At 53.1% G+C, this 26,568-nt stretch overlaps 1 protein-coding gene across 2 annotated transcripts; it reads right to left on the bottom strand.

Moving 5' to 3' along the window:
- Positions 1–299: 299 nt before the first annotated feature.
- On the bottom strand, positions 300–25,894 carry LSS (lanosterol synthase). 2 transcript variants are annotated; one of them, XM_014594285.3, is made up of 22 exons: positions 25,801–25,894; positions 25,539–25,710; positions 24,891–25,029; positions 24,250–24,358; positions 23,342–23,463; positions 22,461–22,557; positions 21,756–21,891; positions 20,020–20,128; positions 19,349–19,467; positions 18,844–18,941; positions 18,144–18,171; positions 16,563–16,619; positions 15,964–16,035; positions 14,264–14,314; positions 12,407–12,556; positions 7,318–7,414; positions 6,905–7,010; positions 5,898–5,963; positions 5,288–5,368; positions 4,262–4,432; positions 3,825–3,903; positions 300–2,558 (listed from the first exon to the last, which is right to left on the bottom strand). In XM_014594285.3, exons 1-22 carry the CDS (start codon positions 25,812–25,814, stop codon positions 2,355–2,357), a joined length of 2,277 nt encoding a protein of 758 aa, XP_014449771.2. In that variant the 5' UTR covers positions 25,815–25,894; the 3' UTR covers positions 300–2,354. The 2 variants fall into 2 exon arrangements, with proteins under 2 accessions (XP_014449771.2, XP_019347818.1); XM_019492273.2 differs by lacking the exons at positions 24,891–25,029; positions 25,539–25,710; positions 25,801–25,894 and adding an exon at positions 24,630–24,860.
- Positions 25,895–26,568: the final 674 nt, after the last annotated feature.

The following is a 26,568-nucleotide window of genomic DNA, read 5'->3' as shown; positions in this document are numbered from 1 at the left end:
CACCAGTGTGTCAGGGCTTCTTAGCAGCACAAAACAGCAGGAGAGGGACAGCTACAGTTGGACCTGCATCCTGATATGGAAGAAAACTGCCGCTGGGAGAGAGCAAGAGAGGGCTTAGGCAGGGGCTGCAGGTCAGGAGGGGCATTAGCATGTCAGGGCTGCTCAACACCACAAAACAGTGGGGTGGGGTGGGGAGGGGACAGCTGCAGCTGGACCCGCATCTGGTGAGTGCAGGGGGTGGGGGCAGGGGTAGCTCTGATTTTCCATTATTAAAAAAACCAAAATCAAATGCCAAAATATATAGGCATTTAGAATTTATTTCATTAATAGTGACTGAGGCACTGGTAGGATTCCAAATTGCTTTAAAGTAAATATATCAATAAAACATTCTGTTCAACCGATACCACACACACACACACACACACACACACACACACGTTTTACTTAATCGTGGAAAAATGTGGATTTGGTGTGGTCTCACTTCTTCCGTGTGTAACCCTTCTGAATTCTCTTCACCTGTTCCCACACCTCATCCCTCTGCCAGGGAGTACACTTAGCAATAACAAGCAGCATCTGCAAAGAACCTACACTGTTAAACACCACCAAGGCATGAGGCACCTGCCTAATAGAAGCTTGGGAGCTCCTTCAAGAGAGAGAAGTCCTGGCCATTTAGCATGTAGTTACCATATAAATCACTCTCCTACTTTGCCCTAACCTCTGAGGCCTTCTTCAACAGTGCCTGGCCTAGGGAGGTCCCTACATTGGTCAGAATATGTTACTGAACTCCTGCAGAGAAAACAGAATTGCCCACACCAGCTCTAAATTGAGGGTTCAGATCAATCTGTTTGGAATATCACAAAATGGTGAGGTGTTTGGGAATACTAAACCATGCTTTTTGGTCTTCTCCTTGGTCCAAGCCCGGTATGAGTCTGTGATAACTGTCACATACTTACATGGCAGGATAGGCCAGAGGTAAGAATCTGGGAACATACCAGAACATGATGTAATCCAGTAGTCAAAATCTTGGCACAACCAAAATGAGTCACTGCTTCACCACATGGTCTCTGACCAATTCAGATCAGCCTAATTTGAAAGTCAGGTGTGGTCTCAGGAAAGAGCTCTTGCAGGAAGATATCAGATGCACACAGTACATTAGCATCAGCAACACAATTAGCAATTTATTAACCACCATCATTTGAAGATGTCTTCACCCTTGGTGTTTGCAGGTTAAACATATTTAGAGTTCACAGTCCTCAGGAGACTCCTGATCAAAAGTGTGCACAAATGTAATCTCCATGGGGATCCTTGTGACATTCCCAGTCTCACAGGACTGTCATGCACTAAGTGTTCTGTATAGGAGTTACACACACCTGCCAGTCAAGGGCACAATTCCCCAAGTTTATCTATTACTGCCAGTTGTTATGCCTGCAAAGTATTCAATTAGGCTTCCTTGCTCATGTTAACAAAGCTGCCTGCCCTACTGCTCCCCGTGTGACCTCACTGGGACGAGGAAATCCTGCAACACCCAAAACTGGCTATGAGGCAGTGTGAAGGAATGTTTCCAATGCTTCATCCTAAAAACATAAGTAACAAGAGCTGCAAGAGAGAAAGGAGCCCAGGCCTGGGGTTTCTTCCCATGGGGAAGGCTGCTGGACAAGCCTGGGCAAGTCACTTCACTGCTTCGTGCTGTACTTCCCCATCTGTAAAATAGGGATGATGCCACTTACCTCCTTTGAGATCTAAGGATGAGGACTTAGTTATTGCTGAGAAGGAAGGGGTTTGCTGAACAGCAGCAGAAGCAAGTTATCTCCAACTCCATGAGAGAAGGGATCTGTACCACTCCCTGCATGCCTGCTCCAAAACTGAAGGCACTTAGAAGGCACATTGCAGAGACAGCACCACACAGCCAGCCTGGCTTTTCCAGGCGAGTTTAAAAGTTTTCAGAAGACTATACAGATTCCCCAGCTGTCAGGAATTTCAGAAGTGGAGTAGCACAGTACCACCAATGCTACTGTATAGATTCAGCCCAGAGACCCTGTACTGTCCAAAATGATGTGGGTACGTCTGAGTTTGAAGGAGCTGTGAAGCACTTCCGCCTGTCCTGACACTTTTACTTGAAAGATGCAGCCTTGAATAGAAGGATTCTTGGAAAAAAATTAAAGAAAGACCCGTACCACCAACTGGCAGGGGACCTGACTGTGAAGGAGCCAAAGCCACACACAGGTAGGTACCAATCTAGGACTACAGGAAAAATTAGTTTGTGGAATTCACCAGTAGAAGAGCACTGCAGGGCCTAACAACCTCCCATATTTACACCTGTAGGCATCTAGGCTGTCACTGCTGAGGGCCCAAACTCAGGTGCAGGAAACCCCCTGGTTCAGCTTTCCTCCAGCCAGAACCGTCTCTGCACCATCCAGGGATCCAGGCTTCAACTTGCCAACCAGAGAGCTGTTGGGGTGCAGGCATGAGAAGCGCCCCAGTGTCCAGATGGGGAAGACGTTTCGGTAGGAGGTGTAGCTGATGGCACAGGACTTGTTGAACACACCAGCGATGTTCTCCTGAACAGGGATGGAGACAGAAAGGAAACAAGCTCAGCAGGAAGATCTCAGGAACAGGCCAGCATTTCTGCCAGCAGCACACATAAGGGCTCAGGAGTGACAGAACTGGATTTTTCACCCTCTGGCAGACAAATGTGCCCCTCATCTTCATGCTCACTCACATCAGAGTCATTACTCTTATCACAATCTCACTCTACTGTGCTCTGAGCAGGCGGCACACACGAGACCACTCACCCAGCTAAAAAACAGAGGCACAGTTTTCATCCTTGGGAATCTCCAATATGGAGTCTGCCCTGGATCCTAAAAAAGATGTTTCTTTCAGAGGCTGAAAGTTCTGAGAGAAGCAGGAGGGGAAAGCTATCCCTTCACAGGCTGCCTTGACAGGATACTGATCCATGCAAATGCTCAAATCCCAGGCAGAGATGGGCTGTGCCACAGCCCCAGGTACAGCTCTGCATGACGCCAAGCCACAGAAGATTGCTAGCACTTGCCTCCTCGACAATGCTGGGGAGACACACGGCCCTGCAACCAACCTTAGAGCTGAGCTCCACCCAGCTAGGGGGAGGTACCACTCAGCAAGGGCATTGGGCCTAGCAATTACAGAAGTGCTATTTGTTTACATAAAGGGCAGCAGGGAAAGCTGAATATATGTAGGGAGGAGGCAGTGCTATTGGGAGGACTAAGATAGAGACCTGTCTCCTTCAGAACATGCCCTCCATCACAGGCCTGGGCATGCAGTGCCTTAGGCTACCACATGGCCTTGGACTCTCTTGGGTCCCTTTATGATACCCAACACTCAGATAACCACAGCAACAGAACCACACCTGGTACATACATTACAGCTGGTCTGCTCAGCAGCATAGCACCCCACATCCCACACTCCACAAGGGTCCAGGTGAAGATCTCCATCACCCTACTCAGAACTGGCTTGGCAAAGGCTCTGCTCTCAGGATCCACTCTTTTGGCAGCCACAACTCTCACAGCTACCACACCCCAACAATTGATTAATGTGGGTGGCTGTTAAATACAGGAGAAGCAGAACATGTCCAGGTGCTTGTCCTTGAATTGTGGGACTTATTGCCACAAGTATGGAGATACCACATGCCTCCACTGGTTTCCACACACACAGCTGGGCTTCTGCTCCTACACGCCAAGAAAACTTGACACACAGAGCATGTGTGTGACCCATTTCTGTATTCAGTTCTTCTGAGAACCTCTACAGTGCTGAGGAACGGATGTATTAGACAGGTGAGAGGAGCTGTGTACCTGAGGCCAGTCACCATTGGGCAGCTGCTTGTCCATCAGAAGTTTGATGCCCTTCTCCAGAACCTCAACATAAGGATACCTGCAAAGCACAGCCAAAGAGGTGAAAAGTCCTGACTCCAGGAAGCTAAACAAACCGCCCCCACATGTCTCACATCCCCTCTGCAACCATTTTCACACATCTGACACTGTGTGTTCCAGGCTGGAAAAGAGGGACAGAAACAACCCATCACAGTGAAGCTGTGCAAAAAACAGATCTGCTACAATGAGATCATCCTACACTACTCATCACAGGTGTCCCAAGACCATGAATATTGATTGCAGTTGCCCTCCACAACAGGTAGTGGCCAAGGCTCTGCTGTCTGAGGCCGCAGAGGACAGTGCTCTCAAGCAATGTGAGTGCTAGTGTCAACAGCCTGCACAGCTATGGTGTCTCCTACCTGACAGCCATGAGTCCCAGCAAGGCCCAGCACGTGTTGTGGATCTGGGATGTGGCACTCTGCACATATCTACGCTGCTCACAGGACTCAAAGTCCTCTCCCCAGCCGCCATCCTCCATCTGCTTGGAGACCAGGAACTGGCAGGCCTGGGTCACCTCCTTGCATGCAGTTCTGAAGGGATAAAACAGAGGCACAAGTGTCACTATCAACAAAACCTACAGCAGGGTACCTCAGACCTGTGGGGACAGGGGCTCAGAGAAGGGAGGGTGACAGGGAACACTGTTCAGCTTGTGGTTGTTTTATCTGCAGGGTTTGGTTGATGTCTAATGCCAAGCACAGAGCTCAAGCAGGAAACACAGGATTTGTGGCACCCCCAGAATGGGAAAGATCCCTAGTATGCTTCCTGCCCCCTGCTAGTCTAGGCCAGCTCACAGGGGACAGGGCTGGGGGTGGGAGCAGGCCTGAGTACTGCCCTCTCCCTGTGCGGCTGTGTGCTGAGGAAGCACTGGCTGGACTCTGGCAGGGGAGAGTAGAACAAGTACACTCCTCTCTGGGCTGGGACCTGAAGCACCAGAACCAGAGTTCAGTGAACCAGCCTGGCCTTCAGCCTGGCTACAGGATGTGAGCAGCAACCCACAGGCTGGGACAGCTTTCCTTAAGGGGCCCACAGCACAGCTCAGGATACCAGAGTACAGCTTGCAGGCAGGGACTAGGCTGCCAAGCAGGACACCAAAATTAAAATGGCTGAGTTGCCAAGTGGCTGTAAGTCTCTGCCCTTGGGATGGCATGAAGGCAGAGAGGGTCTCTGTAACCTAAAAGCCTCTCGGGAGGACTGAAAAGGGCTGTGATCCAAATTTCACCAAGCTCCGCACCCTGCCCCCATAATGCAGCAGCATATCCCAGCCCCTGCTGTGCTCAAGGGACCCCAGTGGCATCCCTGGGCTGTGCCCTGGCCAGGAGCTAGATCGTTAGCTTGTCACACCCTGAACACAGATTGCAAAGCCTTGGATGGGCCTCCTCACTCACCTGTCATGGTACATGTGCTGCATGCAGGCCAACGCCTCCAGGCCAAACCAGGTGCCATATGTGAAACAGACCCCCCAGCTCCTGACAGTGGAAGGGAGATCACCAATCAGGAGAGCAGAACTCCTGGCTGGGACAGCACCTACCCCAATGCCTATGGAGCAGAACGGCACTGCTGGGCACCAGGGCAAGTGCTGCTGTGGCGTATCACACTTTGGGTTATGCAGAGAGCTCACCCCAAGCTGTGACAGGCACAAGCTGGGGTTAGTCACACCATACCCCATAACCATCCCCCCTCCCCCTCCCTTCTCTTGTTTCAGCAGACTGTGGGACCTGGGGGTTCAAGTGACTCCAGGTACATTCCCACCAGGCCCAATATAACAGGGCTCAGCCTGAGCTGGGGCCCTTTTGCATGGCTATCACACCAAGAGAAATAACCAAGGCTGCTGGTAGTTCCAGGAGCTGCAGAAAGAGGCCAGCTCTGCCACCGGGGACCTGGGAGTGGGGGCACTTTGCTCACTGCCCCAGACTGCACCTGCCCCAAGGGCTGCTGGGAGCAAGCCTCTCCCCTTGAACAAGGAGGATGTGATACCATGTGCATGCAGTCACTCACCCTTCCCACGACCCGTCAGATCTCTGCATCCGGCGACAATACACCAGCCCTTTCCGCAGCGTCTCTCTAGGCAGAGGGAGGAGAGGGATTGATTCACTGCCCACCTGCTCCCTGCTCTGGACAGCCTACTGCAGGGGTTACCTGGAAATTCCCATTCCCTCTGGGAGTGGAGTGGAGCCTGCCCTTATTAACAGGGTTCCTTGCCAGCTATCAGGTGCAAAATGGGCCAGACAGACCTTCCCCATTTACTTCTGAGCTTCCAGACCAGCAGAAGGTCAAGGTCTGTGCCCCTGGGGCTCAAATGGAGATGGTCCCTTCCTATACCTCACCCAACAGTATCAGTACTCCAGAGCTTTCAGCCCAAGTCTCCTAAGGGCAAGTCATGTCACTACACTTTACTGCCAGGGTCAAGCTGTCTGGATCAGAGTGCGAGGGCATGACCTCAGCCTCTGCATCCAGAAACAGCTGGGCTGAGAGGACCACTTCCTATTCCTGCCAACATTAACTCCCACACATACTAGACAAACACTCATGACAGACCATAGCCACGAGAGCTCTGCTTTGTGGCTTAGCAGGACCAGCTATGCTTTGTGGTCATAAGACATTCTCATCTGCAGAGGGTGCATCCAATGCTGGTGTCAGAGGGTGGCAAGGGGTGCCCCCATCTCTCCCCCGCACCGTACCTGTGCAGCACTACCAAGGAGCAGATACCCACCTGGCAGACAGAGGGCTCTGCAGTAGGCATGGGGCCTGCTGGAGCATGGGACCATTGACCTGTTGTGGCTCAGCAAAGCCCATCCCCAGATCAGGGCTAAACTTCTGCCTTTAGGGCCCTGCTCCAGTACCTGGATTGCTAGGGTCTTCCCTAGCACTGCAGAGAGCAGGCTGCAGGACCAGGGCCCCTGTCCAGTGCATGTTAGCAGGTGTCACTGCACCTGAACTGCAGGTTTCATCATGCCTAGTTTGAACGCGCTCTCCCAAATGACCCCTCTTGGCTCTGCCCTTACCTGATCTCCTGTGCCCTGTGTTCAGGGAACTCTTCATGGAAGTGTTTCAGCGCCTGCATGACTGCTGATGTGCACTCCACATAGGTGTAGTCTATCATAATGTCCCCTGCCAAAATGGGAGAGGAAACAGCCCTGAAACCCTGGACAACCTGCTGGAGACTCTGTCAAGCACTGACTGGGCCCCAAGACCCTGTCTGCATGGGACACACACACACACACACACACACACACACACACACACACACACAATGTGGTGTGCAGTAGGCACCATCCCCAGTGACAAACACTGGCCCCAAGACTGCATGCTCCATTATGCATGAACCTGCCTTTGGGCACTGCTTCCCACAGAACTAGGCTGGCTTCCCCTCATGGCACAGGGCACCAGGAGGGAGACATGGAGAGACTGCCCTTACCAAACACCTCTGAGGGGTTCAGCAACTCCAGCAGCCGGCCTCCCCGCTTGGTTTCATACGTGGCAAAGCCTCCGTCAGAGTTTCTCATGCTCAGCAACTGCTCAGATAGAGAGAGAGAGAGAGAGAGAGATAGGATCAGAACCAACTTTGTTCACCAGTGCTTAGCAGAGATTGTGGTTTCTACCATGGCCACTCCTCCTCAGAGATGACCATTTAGCAGCAGCCAGAAAAATGTTTATCCCTCTGTAAGCAGGTCATTTATCTTACTGGCTTCTGCAGGAGAATTTTCTCCCTTATGAGCTCCTCAACCAGTTCTCCAAAGCAAAGTTGAGTTTAAGCAAACAAACAAATGAAACAAACCCCTCTTTCCTCCCCCAAACACTAGAACAAGAACCCCTTTCTGCTCTGCTCCCAACACAGCAGTCTGGCTTCTCTGTGCAGCGAGCTGTCCCCTTTACAGTTTGCTTCCTCCTCCCCTTTGCTTTCTCTTCTGGGAGCTTCTAAAACCCCTAGTGGGACACACTATCTTTAACCAAATGCTCCACAGCTGGCTTCTCTTAACAGTCTGACTGTTCCTCTTTCAAGGGGTAATGTTACATGCCCTTTCCAGAATGGCTACCTGGTCACCAAGCCTCCGTGAGCCAGCGAAGATGCTCACTTCTGCGCATCAGGCCCTCTGAGAGGATATTTTTTTTGTGCTCGAGTCAATGGTAAACAGGATCCACTCTCCCTCCTGGATTTGGTCCTGCACTCTCTTGGATACAGCCCTATAGCTCCTTTGAAGAATTTCTTCTAGATCACACTTGGTGAGTCTCAGTTGATGTAATTTTCACATACAATGCTTGAATCTCCTTTAAATGGAGCGGTGTAGCCCCATAAGCAGATGCTGCTTCTTGAGCAGTGCCCAAAGTTAAACTGTTCTTTGCAAGGAGTGTGTGTTGCAGTGCTTCGTCTCAAAGCCCACACACCAGTCCACCAATCCCTCAGTAAATCCCATCATCAGGCAGCTGATTGCATTGCCACCTACTGGTGGGAGTGCATAACACATGCACATAACCATGGGTAGGTAGCAAAAACCCCCCCTCCGACTGTACATCAGGCTCGGTTCCCTTCCCCAGCATTGTGATCAGCTTCCCGCAGCCCGGCTACAGAAGGCGGGGAGAACCAGGGCTGCGCTCCTGGCTGAGCCACATGGGGCTGTGGAGCTGCTGGGAGCACAGCCCTGGTTCTCCCATCTCCCACCACCTGGCTGCTGGTGGTTTTGACTAATCTTGTTTTGTTTCGAGGCTGTTTCAAAGCCTTTTCTTTTGATTTGATTTCGCTGTTTCAAGCTAGAAATGAGTTGAAACAGTATCGAATCGAAACAGTCAGCAAAATTTTGCATAGCCCTATCAGTTAAGCTTCCTAGTTTATGTTAAAATGCTGGCTGCCCTGTTCCTCCCTCTGGGATCTCACTGGGATGAAGAAACAAGTGCTAGAAGACAGAAAGACAACTGGTGCCCATCCTGGGGAACTCAGACATGGGGTTTCTTCCCAGGAGGTGTTTGGTACACTTGCTCTTCACTATGGTGACTTTGGACTGATGGTAGTCAGGCTGTGACCCCTATGCTGACCAGCTAGTCTTCCATTTGGAAGTCATTCAGATGGCTGAGGCTAATCAGAAGCCTGCCTGTCACTGGCTCGCAGGCTTTGACTGGGCACTTGTTCCATTTCCCAGGCCAAAACTAGTGACAAATCATAATAATTCATAGATTTCATAGACATTAAGGCTGGAAGGAACCTCAGAAGATCATCGAGTCCAGTCCCTCGCCCGAAGGGCATGAAGTCAGCTGGGGTCATAAGATCCCAGCAAGATAAGCATCCAATTTACTCTTGAAGGTGTTCAATGTAGGCGCTTCAACCACCTCCGGTGGCAGGCTATTCCAGACCTTGGGGGCTTGGAGAGTAAAGAAATTCTTCCTTATGTCCAGCCTGAAACGGTCTTGCAGTAGTTTATGACCGTTTGACCTTGTCATCCCTTGGGGCACTCTGGTGAACAAACTTTCCCCCAGATACTGGTGGTCACCCCCGATAAACTTATAGGTGGCCATCAGATCACCCCTGAGCCTGCGCTTTTCCAGGCTAAAGAGTCCCATAGCTCTCAGCCTGTCATCGTAAGGTCTGTTTTCTTGACCTCTGATCATGCGTGTGGCTCTTCTCTGGTCTCTCTCAAGCTTCTCCACATCCTTTTTGAATTGTGGAGCCCAAAACTGGATGCAGTACTCCAGCTGCGGCCTCACCAAGGCCGAGTACAAGGGGAGAATGACGTCCCAGGATTTGCTTGAGAAGCATCTATGGAGGCAAGCTAGCGTTTTGGTCGCTTTACTAGCCACAGCCTCGCATTGCAGGCTCATGTTCATCTTGTGGTCAATGATGACCCCCAAGTCTCTTTCTTCCGTAGTACCAGCCAGTGTATCACAGCCGAGCCTATAAGGATGCTGCAGGTTTTTCCTCCCAAGGTGGAGAACCTTGCATTTTTCAGTGTTAAACACCATCAGGTTCTCGCCCGCCCATTTGCTGAGCCTGTCCAGGTCAGCCTGGATCACCCACCTGTCTTCTGGTGTGGATGCTTTGCCCCAAAGTTTGGTGTCATCAGTGAACTTAGCCAGTCCGCTTCTGACTCCAGTGTCCACATCATTAATGAAGATGTTGAACAATATGGGTCCAAGGACAGAGCCTTGGGGGACCCCACTGGTCACAGGGCACCATGACGATTGACTTCTGTCAATTACCACCCTCTGGGTCTGACCACGGAGCCAATTTCCCAGCCAGTGGGTGGTGGACCCAAGGCCACAGTTGGCCAGTTTCGCCAAGAGGTGATCATGTGATACCAGATCGAAGGCTTTTTCGATGTCAAGATATACGACATCAATCTCTTCTCCCTTGTCCAGGTGATAGGTCACCTGGTCATAAAAGGAAATGAGATTGGTCAAGCAAGACCTACCTGCAACAAACCTGTGCTGGCTGTCCCTCAGGATGTTGGCATGAGCCAGTCCATTAAGGATGGCCTCTTCAATAAACTTTTCTAAGATCTTCCCCGGGATAGAAGTCAGGCTGATGGGCCAACAGTTTGCTGGATCCACTTTCCTTCCTTTCTTGAAGATAGGCAACACATTGGCCTTCTTCCAGTCTTTGGGCACTACACCAGAGCACCAGTTCTCAAAGATCTGTGCCAGAGGCTGCTATGATGCTCGCCAGCTCCTTGAGTACCCTGGGGTGTAGATTGTCAGGGCCAGCTGACTTGAAGGTATCCAGCCTCTCAAGGTGTTCCCTTACGAGGTCAGGATTGATGGAGGGCAAGGGATCTCCCTCACCTGGACCTCCCTGTCCTGTAGCGGGCATGGGCGTCCCATGGGACTGATGAAAGACCAACGCAAAGTACCCATTTAATAGGCATCAGTTGTCAGTTGTCATTTCCTGGGTGTCAGTTGTTCCATCTGGTTCAGCAGGGGTCCAATGTTGCCTTTGCTTTTCTTCTGGCTCCCCACGTATCTGAAAAAGGACTTTTTATTGTCCTTGATGCTCAAAGCTAGTTGGAGTTCAGTTGCAGCCTTGGCTTTCCTGGTTTGCTCCCTGCAGGACCGGACAAGTGCAGAATATTCCTCTTTGGAAGTGAATCCCATCCTCCATCCTTTTTAGGCCTTTCTTTTTAGCCTCAGGAGGTCTTCTAGATCCCTGGAGAGCCAGGGGGGGCTGCTGTGCCCTCTTGCTGCCTTTCCTCCAAGATGGAATAGAATTAGTTTGTGCATTGAGGATCGCTCCCTTGAGGAACAACCACTCTTCCTGGACTCCCCTCCCCCTGGGGTCATGGTCCCTTAGGGCCTCACTGACAAGCCTCCTGAGCTTGTTGAAGTCGGCTTTCCTGAAGTCAAGGACTTCCGTGTTGCTGACTGACTTGCCAGCTTTACAGTGGATGGTGAAGGTGATCAGCTCGTGGTCGCTGTCACCCAGCTTCCCATCGATCACTAGGTCGCCGATTAGGTCTTCCCCAGTAGCCAGCACCAGGTCAAGCAGCGCTTTACCTCTCGTTGGCCCATAGGCTTCTTGAGTCAGGTAGAGGTCATCCACGCATGAGAGGAAGCTTTGCGACCGCTCCGATTTTGCTGAGTGATCTTCCTATGAGATGTCTGGGTAACTGAAGTCATCCATGACAACCATGGTCCTGGAGCATGCGGCCTGTCAGTTCCTGGGCAAACTCCTGATCAAGCTCTTGACTTTGGGTGGGAGGTCTGTAGTAGATTCTCACTGTTGTGTCCCCTGTGCCGTGTTCCCCATGAATTTTAACCCAGAGAGTCTCCAGTCGTCCACCCTGGTTGCCAACATCAGCTTGCAGGGATGCATAGCTTTCCTTAACATAGAGCGCTACATCCCCATCCCTTTTATCTACTCGATCTCTCCTGTACAAGGTATAGCCATCATTCTACTAAATACCTTCATTCTACTGAAAAAAGAAAAAACATTTTGCACTAACTCCATCTAAAGCAGCAAGATGCAGTTTCACTCAACACAGTGAGCTGCCAGACGAATGGACTGCAGCACACATTGCTGAGTTGCATTATTTGAGAACCAATTTTGGTCAGTTTTGACTATCCTGAGGGGTCAATTCGTGTGTGGGGTTTGAGATGAAGCCCTAAACACGCAAAATAAAATATAACACATCGCTGCTCAAGAAGCAGCACTTGCTCACAAGCCTACATTGCTGTTCAAAACGAGACCTAAGCATCTATAAAAAATAGATTACAGACTCACCATGTGTGATCCAAAAGGAATTCTCCAAAGAAATGCCCAGCAGTTCATAAGAATATAAATTCTTCATCCTAGGGAAGCTCCTATAGTTGTGGAAGGAGTCATAGACATGACATGCAATTTCCATGATGTTGAATGTTATCATTCCAAGTGCAAGGGTCATAGTGAACGTGTGTGTCATCAGAAGTTCAAGCTGTCTGGAAATAAGGCATCCAAGGAGGATACACCTCTGACTCCCACAAATACTGCTGCTGATCAAATGAACTTTCAGCATGTGGAAAGCTAAATATCCACAGCCCCTTACCACATTCACAGCTTCAAAGAGGCGCTGGGGAGGGACATGCTCTGTTATGAAGGGGCACTTCTCCTGCAGCAGCATCACTGACTTCAGCCCCTCCGCAGTGCAGTCAGCCACGATCCAGCCACAATCCCGGGTGCTAAAGGGGAATCCGCCCTGCAGAGAATCAGATCCCATCAGCTCTAAATTGGCAATCATGCTTCTCAGCCATGTTCTGCCTCTGCACAGGGGGAGATGCGACTTTCTTGCCCAGTTTCTACCTCAATTACAGCTGTGCTTGCGCTAAAGACCTGAGGGGAAATAGCTCTTCTAGCACACGTTAGCCTCTATGGGCACCTATACACATGCAGTGAGGCTGCTCCGATGTGCTGTAATTACAGTGCGTTGGAGCACGGTAATTACTGCACTCCAGCAGACTCCAGCATTATGTGCATCAGCATCCCTGCACTGAAAAATGGCAGCATGGGTGCTTTAACTAAAGCTAGTTCAACAAGTTTTAGTTACGGTGCCCATGCCATTTTTCAGTGCAGGGATGCTGATGCACATGACGCCCCAGGAACTTTAATTAGAGTGGTTCCAAGAGCCGCTCTAACTAAAGCACCGCCCCCTCCATGCCCTCCTCCCAGAGCACGTCTATAAATGCCCCTTGTAGCTACCAGAAGCTGTGAAGCTAGGAGAATCCCTCGTAAACATAGGGATAAAAAATTACTGGGGAGGGGAGGGCCTGAGTGCATATACACATGCACGCATGCCCTCCCCCAGCAGGTAAGTCTGTAGGGAAAGGTGGGGCAGATCAAGACCCCAGTGGCGAGGGAGGAAGTGGGGCACAGGCAGGAAAAGGGGCTGGGGTGAGTGGGGCCCTGGCCAAGCTGGGTGGTGGGACAAATGGAGCCCCGGGGGGCATGTGCCCCCCCTACCCAATCTGTTCATGGGGTGGCTGCCACTGCACACTGGGCTTTGATCCCCGCTGTGGTGAGGGAGTGAGGCAAGGGCAGGCCCTGCAGAGCCAGGGTGGGGCACAGGACAGAGCCATGGGAAGCTTGTCCAGGGGGCGCATGGCGGGAGTGGCAGCTCCCTCTGCTGTGCACACCCTGGGAAGGCATAGGGGGGCATATGCCCCAGATCTGCATGCAGGGTGAGGATGGGCTGCCGCTGTGGGCTAGGACTGGGGTGGCACTGGGCTCTTCCCAGCAGGGTGGGGTTGGGCCATGCTCCGCTTGAGGTGCACGGCAGCGCTAGGAAGGGGAGTTTGGGGTGCTATGGCAAGTTTTGGGGTGGCCCCCTCCAATAATCCTCCTTCCAACACCACTGCCACCCAGCCCGAGCACAGCCCAACCCAGCCCCCCTGCCAGGAATAGCGCAGCACAGCCCTGGCCCCAGCCCAGTGACAGCTCACCCCGCCCCACACAGATTCGGGGCGCACACCCCCTTGTGCCTCCTGGGGTGCACGTAGCAGCAGAAGCTGTGCCCCCCCGGACAAGCTGCTCACAGCTCCATCCCACGCCCTGCCCTGGCTGTGCAGCGACTGCCCCAGCCCCAGCCCCTCCCTCACCGCTGTGTGCGCACCTCCCCACCCTCGCTGCAGCCACTGAAAGCCTGTGACCCGGCTGCCTTGCAGCCCTTCCCACTGCACCACATTTGGAGGAGCTAAGCCCTGTCAGCACCCACCCTCTGCCACCTATGATCCCTCCTGCAATTGTTCTGCAAGCAATGCCAGATCGCTTCTTTGGAGGCCAGGGACCTCAGACAGGTTGGTGTGTCAGTAAAGTGGGTCTAGAATTTGAAATCTGGACTCAGGGAAATTCCCATTCCCTTAGCCAACTCCAGCAGCAAACTCTGCATAGGGAATATGGCCAGCCATACCTTGTTCATCTGGCGATAGTACTTCTGGTAGTCAGGTGGATTGTCCGGGATCTGCAAAAATACAAGGCCACAGGTTAGAACAGGGACGGGCAATTATTTTGGGTGGAGGGCCGCTTACCCAGTTTTGGCAGGCTGTCGAGGGCTGCATGGGTGCCCCACCCCTTGACAGGTGCCCCACCTCCTGGTCACCATCTTGGGTGTCCCAGGGCCAGCATCGGTGGGGCCCAAAGCGGGACAACAGGCTGGCAAAGGTCTGTGGAGCTAGCCCAGCTTCATAGAGCTCCTGCCAGCTGGGACCCCACACTCCTGCCACCCTGCTCTGGGCCCCGCTGGCGCTGGCCCCGGGACACTGGTGCGGGCCCCGTGCTCCCTGCCTGCTCACACCCAGTGTCCCCCAACCCCATGGTACAGGCAGGGGGGCAGCGCACAGCTCCGAACCCCTGCTGACTAGCAGGGAAGAAGCTGGTGCTGAGCGTGGGGAAAAGCGGCCCCTCGCCTGCACCCTGGCCAGCGCCCCGCACTGCAGCTGCTCACAGCCCATGCGGGGCTGTCTGGAGCAGGCACAGGCAGCCTCATGCGAGCCGCAAGCGGCTACAGTGCAGGGCACTGGCCAGGGTGCAGGCGAGGGGCCACTTTTCCCTGTGCTCAGCACCAGCTTGTAACCTGCCCCACTGCCAGCCTGGCCATGGGGCCAGGTTACAAGGTGGTGCTGAGTGCAGTGGGGTGGGGAAAAGCAGCCCCTCCCCGTCCCATGGCCAGCGCCCAGCGCTGCAGCCACTCGCAGCCTGCCTGGGGCTGCCTGCCTGCTCTGGACAGCCCCGCGTGGGCTGTGAGCGCCTGCAGCGCGGGGTGCTGGCCATGGGGTGGGGAGGGGGCGCTTTTCTCCACGCAGGGAAAGAGCCCAGGGAAGAGCCGAGTGCAGGGGGAGTGGGGGTGGGGAGCGGCCCCTCCCCCACCCCACACCGCAGGCGCTCACAGCCTGCATGGGGCTGTTCAGATCAGGCACAGGCAGCCCCATGCAGGCTGCCAGCAGCTGTAGCACGGGGCAAAAGGCATGGAGCAGGAGGGGCCGCTCCCCCTCCCCCCCCCCCCACTCCTTCCCTGCCTGGGGTCCCCTCCCCACCACTTACCCGAACTTCCCACACCCCATGTGGTCCCAGCCCAGAAACTCTGGCTGGGGCTTCCAGCTGGGGGGTGGGGCCGGGCAGCCTGCTGTTGTGGGAGCCCACCAGGCTGGGTCCTACTGCCCTTGGTTCCTGTAATTTTTGACAGGAACCAAGGGCAGAGAAGTATTAAATTTTCTAAATTTTTTTAGGGGCCCTGCGGGCTGGATAGAATGGCCTTGCAGGCCAGATCCAGCCCGTGGGCCATATTTTGCCCACCCCTGGATTAGAAGGAGAGGAGAGCAGGTCACTGCAGATCAGGGCCTGCAACTTCCTTCTTGCCCCATCACTACAAACAGCACCTGTGGAGTTCTTTTACATACAGCACTATGGTCAAGTCATCAGAGCCTGGGCAGAGGCAGCCTTTTAGCCATTGTGAATCTCACTGGAATTAATAACAGGCAAAGCTCCTAATGTGTAGAGTGAATGAGAAGAGCTGGGAACAGGCCAATAAATTTAGAAAGAGGCAATGGACACACTAGTCTCATAAAAATCAATGCCGCCTTCCCACATCCACGACATGAGCCTAGCACTCACCTGGCTGATTCGGAGAAACTCATGGGCACGTCTTAGACAAGAACTGAACTCTGGGTTGTCTTGGGCTCCAGCCTAAGAAGGATGTAGACAAAGTCAGACAGGTACTGCTACCTGCCAGCCAGGGAGTCTGGTTCTGGGGAGAAATCAAATTACTAAATATCCCATGGGATCTGCACCCATCACTGTCTCTCCCATAGGAGCCAAGCACAGAACTGCAGCAGGGAGGGGCTGCAGAGACTTCTCTGCACAGCTGGTGTTACCCTAAATAAGGCCTGTGCTTTGGAGGACTGCCTATGCCCTCAATGGGGCAGGAGAGGACGTAGCTGCTTGCTACTGGCACAACGGAAATGTTCAGGAACATGGCTCTGTCTGATGATGCAGTGACAGGAGGCAACGCTCCTTGATCACTCACAGGATGTCAGACAAGATGACCAAACGAGTTTTGGACTTCAGGTGTACAGCTTCACAAACCACTTCCCATTCCCCTGTTTATTAAACACACACTGTAGAAGCTGGGACCAAACAGCTAAAGCATGAAGGGTGATGCAGAATGCTACCTCCTCAGGAACCGAGGAATGCAGCACAAAAGGAAACTGTACCTCCAGAAAGGCTTGGATAGCAAAGGCTGTATCCCAGAGCTGGGATCCATTGGTGCCCTGAAACAGAGAGAACATGCTGTGATGAAACTTATCTATACAATCTATGCTAGTCATATAGAATTGTTTCAATTTTGTTTGCAATGCTGATTCCAGAATATTAAGTGTTGATGCTACCTGATGGAACCAGGTCAAACTGGTCAAACCCATGGGAACCAGTTAAAACAAGTTGGAACCGATTCAAATCAGTCAGAATGAGTCAGAACTGGTTCAAACCAGTCGGAACCGCTTTCAACTGGTTTGAACCTGTTCCAATAATTTCCAACCACTTTCAACCAGTTCAAACCAGTATGAACTGGGTTCCAATCCGTTTGAACCGGTTCCAAGCCAGCTCAATTCCCTGTTCATTTGATCCACATCCTTTGTGATTTGATCAACCGCTACCATAATCCTCCTCAGCCTCCCCCTTTGCAAATAAAGTCTTAGTCTTTACCTCTCGTGATTAGGGATGTAAGTATTGTTTTAAAAATTATCCATTCAACCTCCTCTAATTATATCAGTTAAACAGTTAACCAATAACACACCAGCAGGGTGTGGAGCCCCATGGGGGAGGGGTTGCAGCTGTCTGCCCAGAGCAGTACAGGGAGCCAGAGGCTGCAGAAAGACTCATTTGGACACAGCTACTGCTGGGAGCTGCGCCCTGGGACCTCCGACAGGGGGTGGAAAAGGCAGCAGCAAGCCCCACCAGACAACATAGCCTGGATGGCAGCAGCGAGGGGTTTTCCCAGCCCACTGCAGCCGTGGGTGTTCTGGGAGGGAAGGAGTAGGCAGTGCTGGTTGGGAATGGGTTTAAACTTCAAGTAGCCTATCTCCCTCCAGCCAGCTTCCTGGCACCTGTGAATGAGCAGCTAATTATTTAACCGAGGAGTTTTTAGGCTACCGGCTGTTCTCCAGTGCCATGAAAGAGTCACACCCTGTAAGCAACAGGACTGATTTCTCACCATGATAAACACACAATAGCGGTTTATCTTGTACATGCAGAACAGTCACACAGTGCACAGGCAAGAGCATCAGATAGGTAAAATAAGACCAAGAGGAAAAAGCGTCAGGCCTGGGGAGTGAAGCAGAGGGATGCAAGGTACATAAAGGTTGCAGCAAGTATCCCCAAAAGGTTTGGCATGAGGATGACGTTGGCCTGGTGTTGGATCCTAAACCCAGTGAAGGGAGCTGTGGCTGAAGCCTATGAGGATTCTTGTCCTTGAATTAAAAGGCGGTATCATTCCCTCCTGCACCCCTCTTTACCCAAAAAGCTTAGGGACTGGTGAGGCTCTGCAGGCAACTGGGGCAAAGGACCACAGCAATTCAGACTGGAGAGGTCTCCTGGAGCACCCCTTTCAGCCTCAGAAGCCCATCCATCTAAGCAATATTCAGCAATAGGAAGCAGGGCTCAAACATCAGCAGCTCTAACCATAGCAAGACTGGGGTCTGACCCCTTGCCATCTCTGTATGCCCCTTCAGCATGGTTGAGCCCCATCCCACTAACAGCAACTTCCCATTTTCACTGCTTGGATTCGGGCACCTTACCTGCATCTTCATCCCATCAAGTCCCAGCCTGTGGGAAAAGAGCACAGCACTGAGGTGGCCTGCAGAATGCAGCAATAATCAGCCACACACCACCAACATGAAGACATCAGACACTCAGGTGAACCTGCAGAGAGCTGGGCTTCACAGACAGCATCTGGGGAAAGACGCTGGGAACCCTGTGTCATCCTTCTCAGAATACAAGGCCCCCAACTGACTGGCAGAACTGGAGCAATAGGGATTTGCTCATGAGGGACTGTTGGCTACAGCAAGGATCAGCAACCTACAGCCCAGGAGCTGGATTCAGGCCCTTGAGTGATTCCATTCAACCCACAGAGCCAGGGCATCAGTAGCAGTTTGATAGCAGGGAGGACTGGTGCCCAGAGAAGCAGCAGTGGAGACAAACAGGTTGCAAGCAGCAGCTTGCCTCCAATTGAGCTGTGTTCGTTCAGTCCACATTCCCAAAAGGCTACCAACCCCTAAGCTGGCTGGAGGGCTAACCAGATAAGAGGCCCTTCTCCTCCTCCACCTAGCCCATACTAAGACTCCTGAGGCCTATGCTGCAGGTTACTCCTGGACCACAGCACCCTCCACTCCTTGGTGTAAGGACAGCTTAAGACCTTCTCCACTCTGGACCTGGGCACTGCTCGTGCTGGAGACATAAGCCCATTCCCCTGGACAGAGTTAACAGGATCAGCCTTACCAGAGGTAATCTGGGATTCTGGAAACATGCTCCTGGAAAGCCAGGGAGCTTGATCCCTCCACATGCCAGCGAACCAGCATGTTAATGGTTTTGGAAATCTGCAAGGAGCAGAATGCAATTACTCTCCTTGGGGTGGGTACCAAGCTGCCCTTGATACAGATGTGCCAGCACCAGCTCCCATCCCACCAAGCCCTGGCATCATTGGTCAGCCTTGAGGACAATACTTAGGGCTTATGTTCTGCCCTGTGATGGAGGCTTTAAGCATTTCTGGAAAAACTGGCATCCTTGAGTAAGTATTACCATATGCAGCACAACAGGACCCCGAGTCGGACAGAGATGCCAGCTGCTCTAGTGCCATAGGTAATGATGACAGCCCATATACAAGAGGCAGGGAATCCATAAGGACAGTGTCCATGCAGAGGGAGGGGGACAGGGCCAATCTTTCAGCACTGCACAGGAACTGGTGCTGCCTTCATTCATGTGGGGAGGTAAAAGAACTACTTACCGGGCCAATGCTGATAGTTTTGGTGAACCGGTCATCAGCCTTGATGTGGTCATACAGCTCCTCTATGGCTCGTTGGCGCAGGTGATAGCTGTGGTAGGCTTCGTAGAAGTTCAGTATGGCTGGGCCAGGAACAAGAAACATGCACAAGGGAACTCTCTCCAGCTATATAGTCCCAGCTCCTGTATCTCTAGGACCCAAGCAGCCCTGCATAGCCTGAGAGGGAAGGTCTGTGTAGGCAGGGCCAGGATCCCAGCCAGCTTCCCAAGGAGAAGAGCCCACAGAATAGCCAGAGCCCAGCCCAGAGTCCTGCACCTCCAGAATTAAACCCTCCTCTCTTATTTGGCTGCTGCTCAGCCCCAGACAAGCAGAGGCAGCATGAGTAACGTTAGAGGGGATGAACCAGAGTTGCCAACTAAGATCCCAGAGCCATTTCTATGTATGCTTTCCTAGGCACACTCCTACCCTCCATGGGTCCACGCTTTTCCCACTGGGTGGAACCCAGCAGCACATCAGTGCATAAGGCCAGGGTAGGAAGCATGGGGCAGTATTCTCATCTGACTCAAGGCTATGATGAAGGTTTTGGTTCTGACATCAGCTCACTTGCAGGTACTCGACACAAGTTTGCAGACAACACCGTGCTAGTGACCCAACCCAGGCAGCACATCACTCACCATAGGCAACTGTCAGCAGCCAGCTGTGCGGAGTATACAGATCACAGGCAGCCACGTTGTTCCTCTGGGCTGGCCAGTCAATGCTGGAGTAGTCCTGGATATACAGCTCCTAGCAAGGGAAAAATGAAGATGAGCTTGCCTGCAACCAGGGCAGAATAAGGAGAAAGAAGCCTGAGAGAGATGGATGCATGTATCCCCACAGAGCTTAGTGGTTTCATTAGCAACTGGGGAAAGATAACTAATTCCCACACTGAAGCTCAGATTACTAGTACAGAACTGCGGTGTTCAACCACTTCTGCACTGCAGGTCTCCATGTGTGGCCCTGTGGAAGCTACATCTAGTACCACTTTAGGAGGAAAAAGAGACAAAAGGCTAGAAGAGAGAAGCTGGCAGGAAAAGAACCCCCCAAAAAAGAAAAGCAGGACCTGGGGTCCTAACCAGTCCACTCCAGTGCCAGAAACAAGGGCCAAGGAAAGGCCACTCCAGCTTCAGCAACCAGGAAAACCCATTCAGTCAAAAGGCATATCCTTCTGGATCATGGCATAACTGCAGCTCTCCACACCCCTCCATTCACAGCAGCTCTCTGAAGGAGACTAACAAGGGGCTTGCTCCACAAAGCCAGGTCTGTTTCACAGAGGACAAGGCTCAGCACTCTCCCACATCAGATCTCTCTCTTTCCAGAATCACAAACTGGGCCTGAGAATTACTCACCCTTTGAGAAACACAGGCCTTGGGTATGCCCAATGACTATATGTTCAGTGTCTTATGAACGTCTTGCTAGGAGCCTGAGTGCTTTAAAATCCCAGGCATCCCTATACTTTGCTTCCTTTTTTGTCACTCTCAACTCTCACCCACTTCCCTGTTCCCTTCCCAAAAGCCTCCTCCAATTCTTGTCCCAGAAGGACTAACTCCCAACCCCTCCCGCTGGCTGAAAAGCACCTAACAATGTGAATGCCTGCATCCACAACAGCCATGGAGGGCAGAGGAATTCCCACCTTGCAGTCCTTGTTTCATCTTACTGTAAACAAAAATCAGATCACTGCTCTATCCTGGTGTGCCATTACTTCTACTGGAGAAAGGCAAAACAAAAACCAATGACTGGAAGCTGAAGCCAGAAAAATCCAAAAGGGGCATGCACCAAATTTTTAACTGAGAGAAAAACCGCTGAAACATACTACCAAGGGAAGTTGTGGAGTCTCTATCTGCTGAGGTCTCCAAGTCAAGTTTAGATGTCTTCATGGAGGACATGCTTTACTCCCAAATGCAAGTCCTTGACCTCCACAAAGGAGGAACTGGGGGAAATCCTCTGACCTGCAACATATAGGTCAGGCCCTTTGGGACTCAATACCTTTAGGTTAAGTTCTGTGCTAATACAGCACAGCACTGGCACAACACAGCACACCCTGGAAAAAGTTACTACTGCCTCTGTAAGGGCAAGAGCCTTCTTCATGTGAGTGAAAGCCTGGATCGCACTCAGAATCAATCTGTCACATGAACATGCCAAGGGACAAATCACAGACACTATATGCCTCAGCCTTAAGTGAAAGGTGAGGCAGAAAATGCCATGTAGCTTATTCTAAGCAGAATGCAATTGCCCACCGAGTAGAAATACAGCACAAGAGATGTCAACAGAAAGAAGCATAAACAATGGCTGGGGAAGGAAAAGAAAACTCAGAGGCAAAGGCAGTAGCTCTGAGAAGCTGAGCACCACCATGCCCCTGGGGAGAGTAATTCACCTGTCGGAGGCTCTGCACCAGCTCATCCTCTTCAGCAGTCAGTCGGGAGGCATAACAGTAGCTCATTGGAAGGTAAACCTGGCGGCAGTGACACCAGAGTGTGGAAGGATGTGCCGGGAACCAAGCAGGGAGCAGCCTGTCACACAAAAGAGATGGAGCTGTCGTGAGTGTGTGAGGGGGAAGGGGAAGGAGTGCACAGGATGGACAAAGCTCAGGGAACATGGATACACCCAGGGACAGAGAGGCAGGGAGTCAAATATGGGGCAAGCCCTTCAGAGATCATGGATGGAGCATTATGAGGGGCCAAGATGCTCAGTGTCTGCCCAGGTTACAGGTGCTGTGGAAAGGAATGCTGGAAGCTGAAGCAAAGCACCACTCCTGCTTCCCTACACCATCAGAGGGCTCCTTTGCTGGAATTTGCTGTTGCTACGACAAAGATAGATCCAGCTCTGACACAGCTGACTTTCATTCAGAGAACAGGGGAGCAGTGGACAATGGCTGGCTTTTCCCAGCAGGCAGGGTTATTTTTCTTCATGCAAAGGCCTACTCTTTAGGCCCTCAGCTGACTTGGGTAAGGGAGAAGGGTTGGGGGCACAGAGCAAGCATGGGGCTGCAAGTCTCTCAGCTGTGTGCTGTTGGAAGGGGGCAAGTTGTAGCTGGGAATCTAAACCCAATACTAGCTCCACCCTGAAGAACAGCACTTACCACATCTCAGGAAATAGTGTGTTCATTCCTTCCCAGCTGTAAACATTCAAGACAGCCAGCCAAAACTTCCCCCAGGAAGGGATTCCCACAGCACCACCTGGAAAGACAGACATCAGGTCTCAGGGCAGTCAGCCCTACTGAATAAGGTGTCAGTACTATTGGGGTCAGGGGTAGGGACTTGGCCGGAGACAGGATGTCAACTTTGGTAACCTTTATCTATAACCACAGGTTCCAGGAGACAGGGACACAGGGATTTCTAACTGAAATTTTGGTTAAAGCAGAGTTAACAGAGGCCCCTGAATCCCTCAGTAAGGGAATGGGACAGGAGACCTGGGGAGGGGCTGGCAGTGTTTCTACCTTTCTCTGAAAGCAGGTGGCACTGCAAAGAAAGTGGGGAGGTAGAAATCCTCCACACAGGTGCTTGTGGCAGGCCAGAGGCACTGCAGAGCTATGGTTCAGGCCTGTGGGAACATGATAGAAACAGCCGGGAAGGGTCACCTGGGAAAAGGCACATTTGCCTGGCCAGAAGAGAGCTGGCAGGTGAGGCCACCAAGCCACTCCATAAAGCTGAGCCAGGTGAATGTGAACACTTAACAGAGGGACCCAAGACAGGACTGCTCATGGCTTAAGACACAACCAACTCACAACAAGACTACAGCTGGGAAATGGACTGGGCTGCTCTAAGTTCAGTGGGTATTTGCAAGCTCCTGAAAACTGCACCTCTGACGTGGCAAACTTAGCAAGCAGCAAAGGAATGAACCCATGGATCACTGTCACTGTAAGGTGCAGGAGTCATAAAGATAGAAAATCACCTCTCAAAACACCTTCCCACCACATTTACCGCATAGGACGGGTGATAGTGCACACAGGCAAGTGCTTACCTTTGCTGTGGAGGTTGATCCGAGCCCGCACAAGGTCAGGGTCATCTGGCCCAACTCCTAGGATCCTCAGGGAGGTGTAATTGAGTGCTGTGCCAAATACTGTTGATTTATCTTCCACATGCCTGTTACACATACACATACAGGAGACAGGCCAGGATTGGAGGCCCAAGTGCTTGGCTTAAGCATCTTGTTTGTTTTCTACTAGAATTAATCTGAAGCAGGAGGTTTACTGAGGTGAGCTGAGCAAATAAACCCAACAGGCAACATCCCTGGTTTCTGCTGCCCTAAAGTGTGGTAACACCTTCAAGGCCTTCACTTGGAAGGTCCCTACTGATGTCCCAGTGATGACGGACATCTCTGGTTCCTGCTGGGTGCCAGGGCACTGCAGCACCAAGGCCCACTCCTGCTCAACACAACACTGAGACAGCAGTACATCCACCACAGGCAAGGGAAGAGCAGGACAGGCTTGGACAATGCACAGGGTCTTTAAAGAACTGAGCAGTGGCCCTGCTGAGGATGGAAATTTCGGGATCGTGGCAAGTGGGATGGCCCAGAAAGCCTCACCAATTTGTTTCAGTGTGGTGCTGGCTAGGAGTAAGATGCTGATGGAAGGACAATGGGATGGATTTGGCACATGGCACTGGATTTGGTTTTCTTCCCAAATTCACCTCGCATGTTGCAAGGCCCAGCTTGGGCTCCCGTGAGATTGCAACAATTCTGTTCAATGGGCTGGAAACTGGTTTGGAAATTTTTGCTAAATTGTGTAAGTCTACATGATGTGGACACGTGCAGACAGACCCAGGTCACCTTCCTTTTGTTTCTGTTCCCTCCTCTCTCTCCTTCCCTCCCTCCAGTGCACATAAGGACCCAGCCAAGGCACCAAGAAAAGAAGCTTTTCTGCTACTCACAAGCCCCATCCTCCGTCTGGGAGCTGCACCGAGCGCAGGTAGCGCACCATCTCCTCTCTGTAACCCTCTGGCAGTGAGATCTTGGCAACATGGCAGGTGATCAGGAGACCTGTTGAGTGAGAACATTCCTCCTTTAAAACAAGCAAGCCCCAGTTCTGAACATCAGAAATGCTCTGGTTCAGAGAACATTCTCTCACAGAGCGACTGCAAAATAACTCGCATTGCATTTTAATTCATACCCCACCTGAACCCAACTCCCTACTTTTCAAACGAAAGTAAGCTTTCAAGGACAGAGCTCCATCAAGCCCCACACATCAAACCAAAAGTGACCTAACTGGCTGAATACAGTACTCGGTGCCTCACAACATATACCAGCTTACCATTAACCAAAACGGTCCTGAGACAGTGTAAATATGGGAGGGTCACCCATCACCTGTCTGGGGAACAATGAACTCTGACAATACCAAGCAGTGTTTGGCACACTAAGACATGCAAGAATCTGCACTGCCTTTGTAGGCTAGGATACAGCCTGATCCTGAACACCCCTCAGAGAGCCAGCAAGGCAGCATCGCTCCCAAGCACCCCCATCAGGAGGGGCTCTCTGGACAGAGCACCTGGAGCCACCTTCTCACTCCCGGTACCTGGCAGCAGGAAGAGGGGCCCCCCGTAGTCACCAGCCCAGTGCCCATCCTCTGCCTGCAGGCCAGAGTAAAACTGCATCCCATTCAGTGCTGCTCCCGGTGCCCTGCAGGCCTTGGGCAAGGTCTTGAAGAACTGGCTCTGCAAAGAGAAGAGGAGTGGAGACAGGCAGATGGACCGAGCATGCTCACGCTCACCAAGCGAGAACGACCAGGAGTTGCCATGTCCCACGCTGCAATGGAGAGGTAAGGGAGCAGGTCAGTTTTACAAGAACAAAGGACTTCTGCTGGCCGGCCTCGCAGTCAGCTCCGACAGCGATGGTGAGCGGCAAGGTCAGTGATCGATCACCAAATCCCAGCACAGGGCAGCACTACCGAACACAGGCAGGAGCAGCAGACGGCCCAGGCTGGGAGCAAGGCGGGTATCTGCTGCCTTCACCCCCTCTGAGCCCCTTGGCTAGGGGAGCAGGCCAGGGGCCTCCCCCGCCCCCACAGGGCCCAGGACCCCAGGCAAGGCCTCCACCCCCAGAGCCGCCTGGACACCGCTGTGCCCAGGGGCTGCACCCGCTCGGCCCCGCCGCCTGCCGCGGGCACGGCCCTGGGCAGCAGCCTGCGGCTCGGGCAGGGAGCGGGGCCCCGCGCCGCACTGACCGTGGCCAGGCCGAGGGAGTGGGCCTCCAGCGCCGTCTGCCCGCGCTCCGCCTCGCCTGCTGCCGCCGCCACGTGCCGCCAGCACTGCCGCCCCTCCGCGCTGCTCAGGCGCCAGCGGCCGAGGTCGGTGGCGGGCTCCGTCCTGTGCGGGCCGCCGCGTCTCCGCACCGCCCTGTGCACAACGCGGGGCGGCTCAGCGCCGCCAAAGCCTTGCCCACCCGCCCCGGCCCGGCCCGGCCCGGCCCGGCCCGGTCCCACTCACGTCCCGTCCGTCATCGCGACCCGCTGCGGCGGCGGAGGATGCTGAGCAGAGCCGGCTCCGCGCTCGCCCCGCCCCGCGCCGCCCCGCCCCCAGCCGATATGAGCCCACGCGCGGGGCCCAATGGCGCGGCGCCGGGGGCCGGGCTTCGGCTCTGCAGAGCAGGCGGGCGCGAGGGCCGTACGGCGGCGCCGCGCGCTCTCTCAACCCCTCGAGGGAAACTTGAGTGCCGCAAGGCAGCGCTGCCCTGCATTTCGCTGGATGTTTCCCGGGTTTCCAACTCGCAGAACAGGGGCTTAAAGCCGACTTTCGCGCGGCCCCAAAACATCGAGATTTGCTTTTAATTGTCCGTGACCCGAAAGAGCTGCGCGCTCGCCTACCCCGCGCCCAGCGCAATGGCCGGAGGCCTCCGGCGCGGCCGCCCGCTGCCCGCTCCGCGCGGGGTCTGCCCCGCGTCTTCTGTCCTGGCCGCGGCCGCCCGCCGGCCCCGGGGCGGCAGGGGCTGCGCGCGCGGCCCACGTGTCAGGCCAGGCCTCTGCTCCCAGCACGGCCCGTTCCGCCGTCAGGTTTCGGCAACTAAACCAGCACCCCCTGCCTGGGCGAGGAGCGGCCGTGGACACCCGGCAGGACTACGGAGACCGGTCAAAGGGTGGATGAGGTCCGAGCCGACGGCCGTCCATGGCCGGAGAGGCGATGGGTGCCACCAGGTCACTTCCAAAGAATCGCTGATGATGCAAAGCAACTCAACTAACCTGGTGTGGAGCGGGCGGA

This window comes from Alligator mississippiensis, chromosome 4 (genome assembly GCF_030867095.1).
Source record: "Alligator mississippiensis isolate rAllMis1 chromosome 4, rAllMis1, whole genome shotgun sequence".
Taxonomy (NCBI): Eukaryota; Metazoa; Chordata; order Crocodylia; family Alligatoridae; genus Alligator; species Alligator mississippiensis.
The sequence above is the reverse complement of the archived record's forward strand: the minus strand, read 5'-3'. Positions and strand labels throughout refer to the sequence as shown.

Coding starts and splice junctions, on each gene's coding strand:
- LSS (XM_014594285.3), bottom strand. Junction 19,468..20,019: donor GCTGCTGACAGTTGCCTATG/GTGAGTGATGTG, acceptor TTCCTGGCCCAG/CCATACTGAACTTCTACGAA. Junction 14,315..15,963: donor AGTTTCTCCGAATCAGCCAG/GTGAGTGCTAGG, acceptor GTATTTTTGCAG/ATCCCGGACAATCCACCTGA.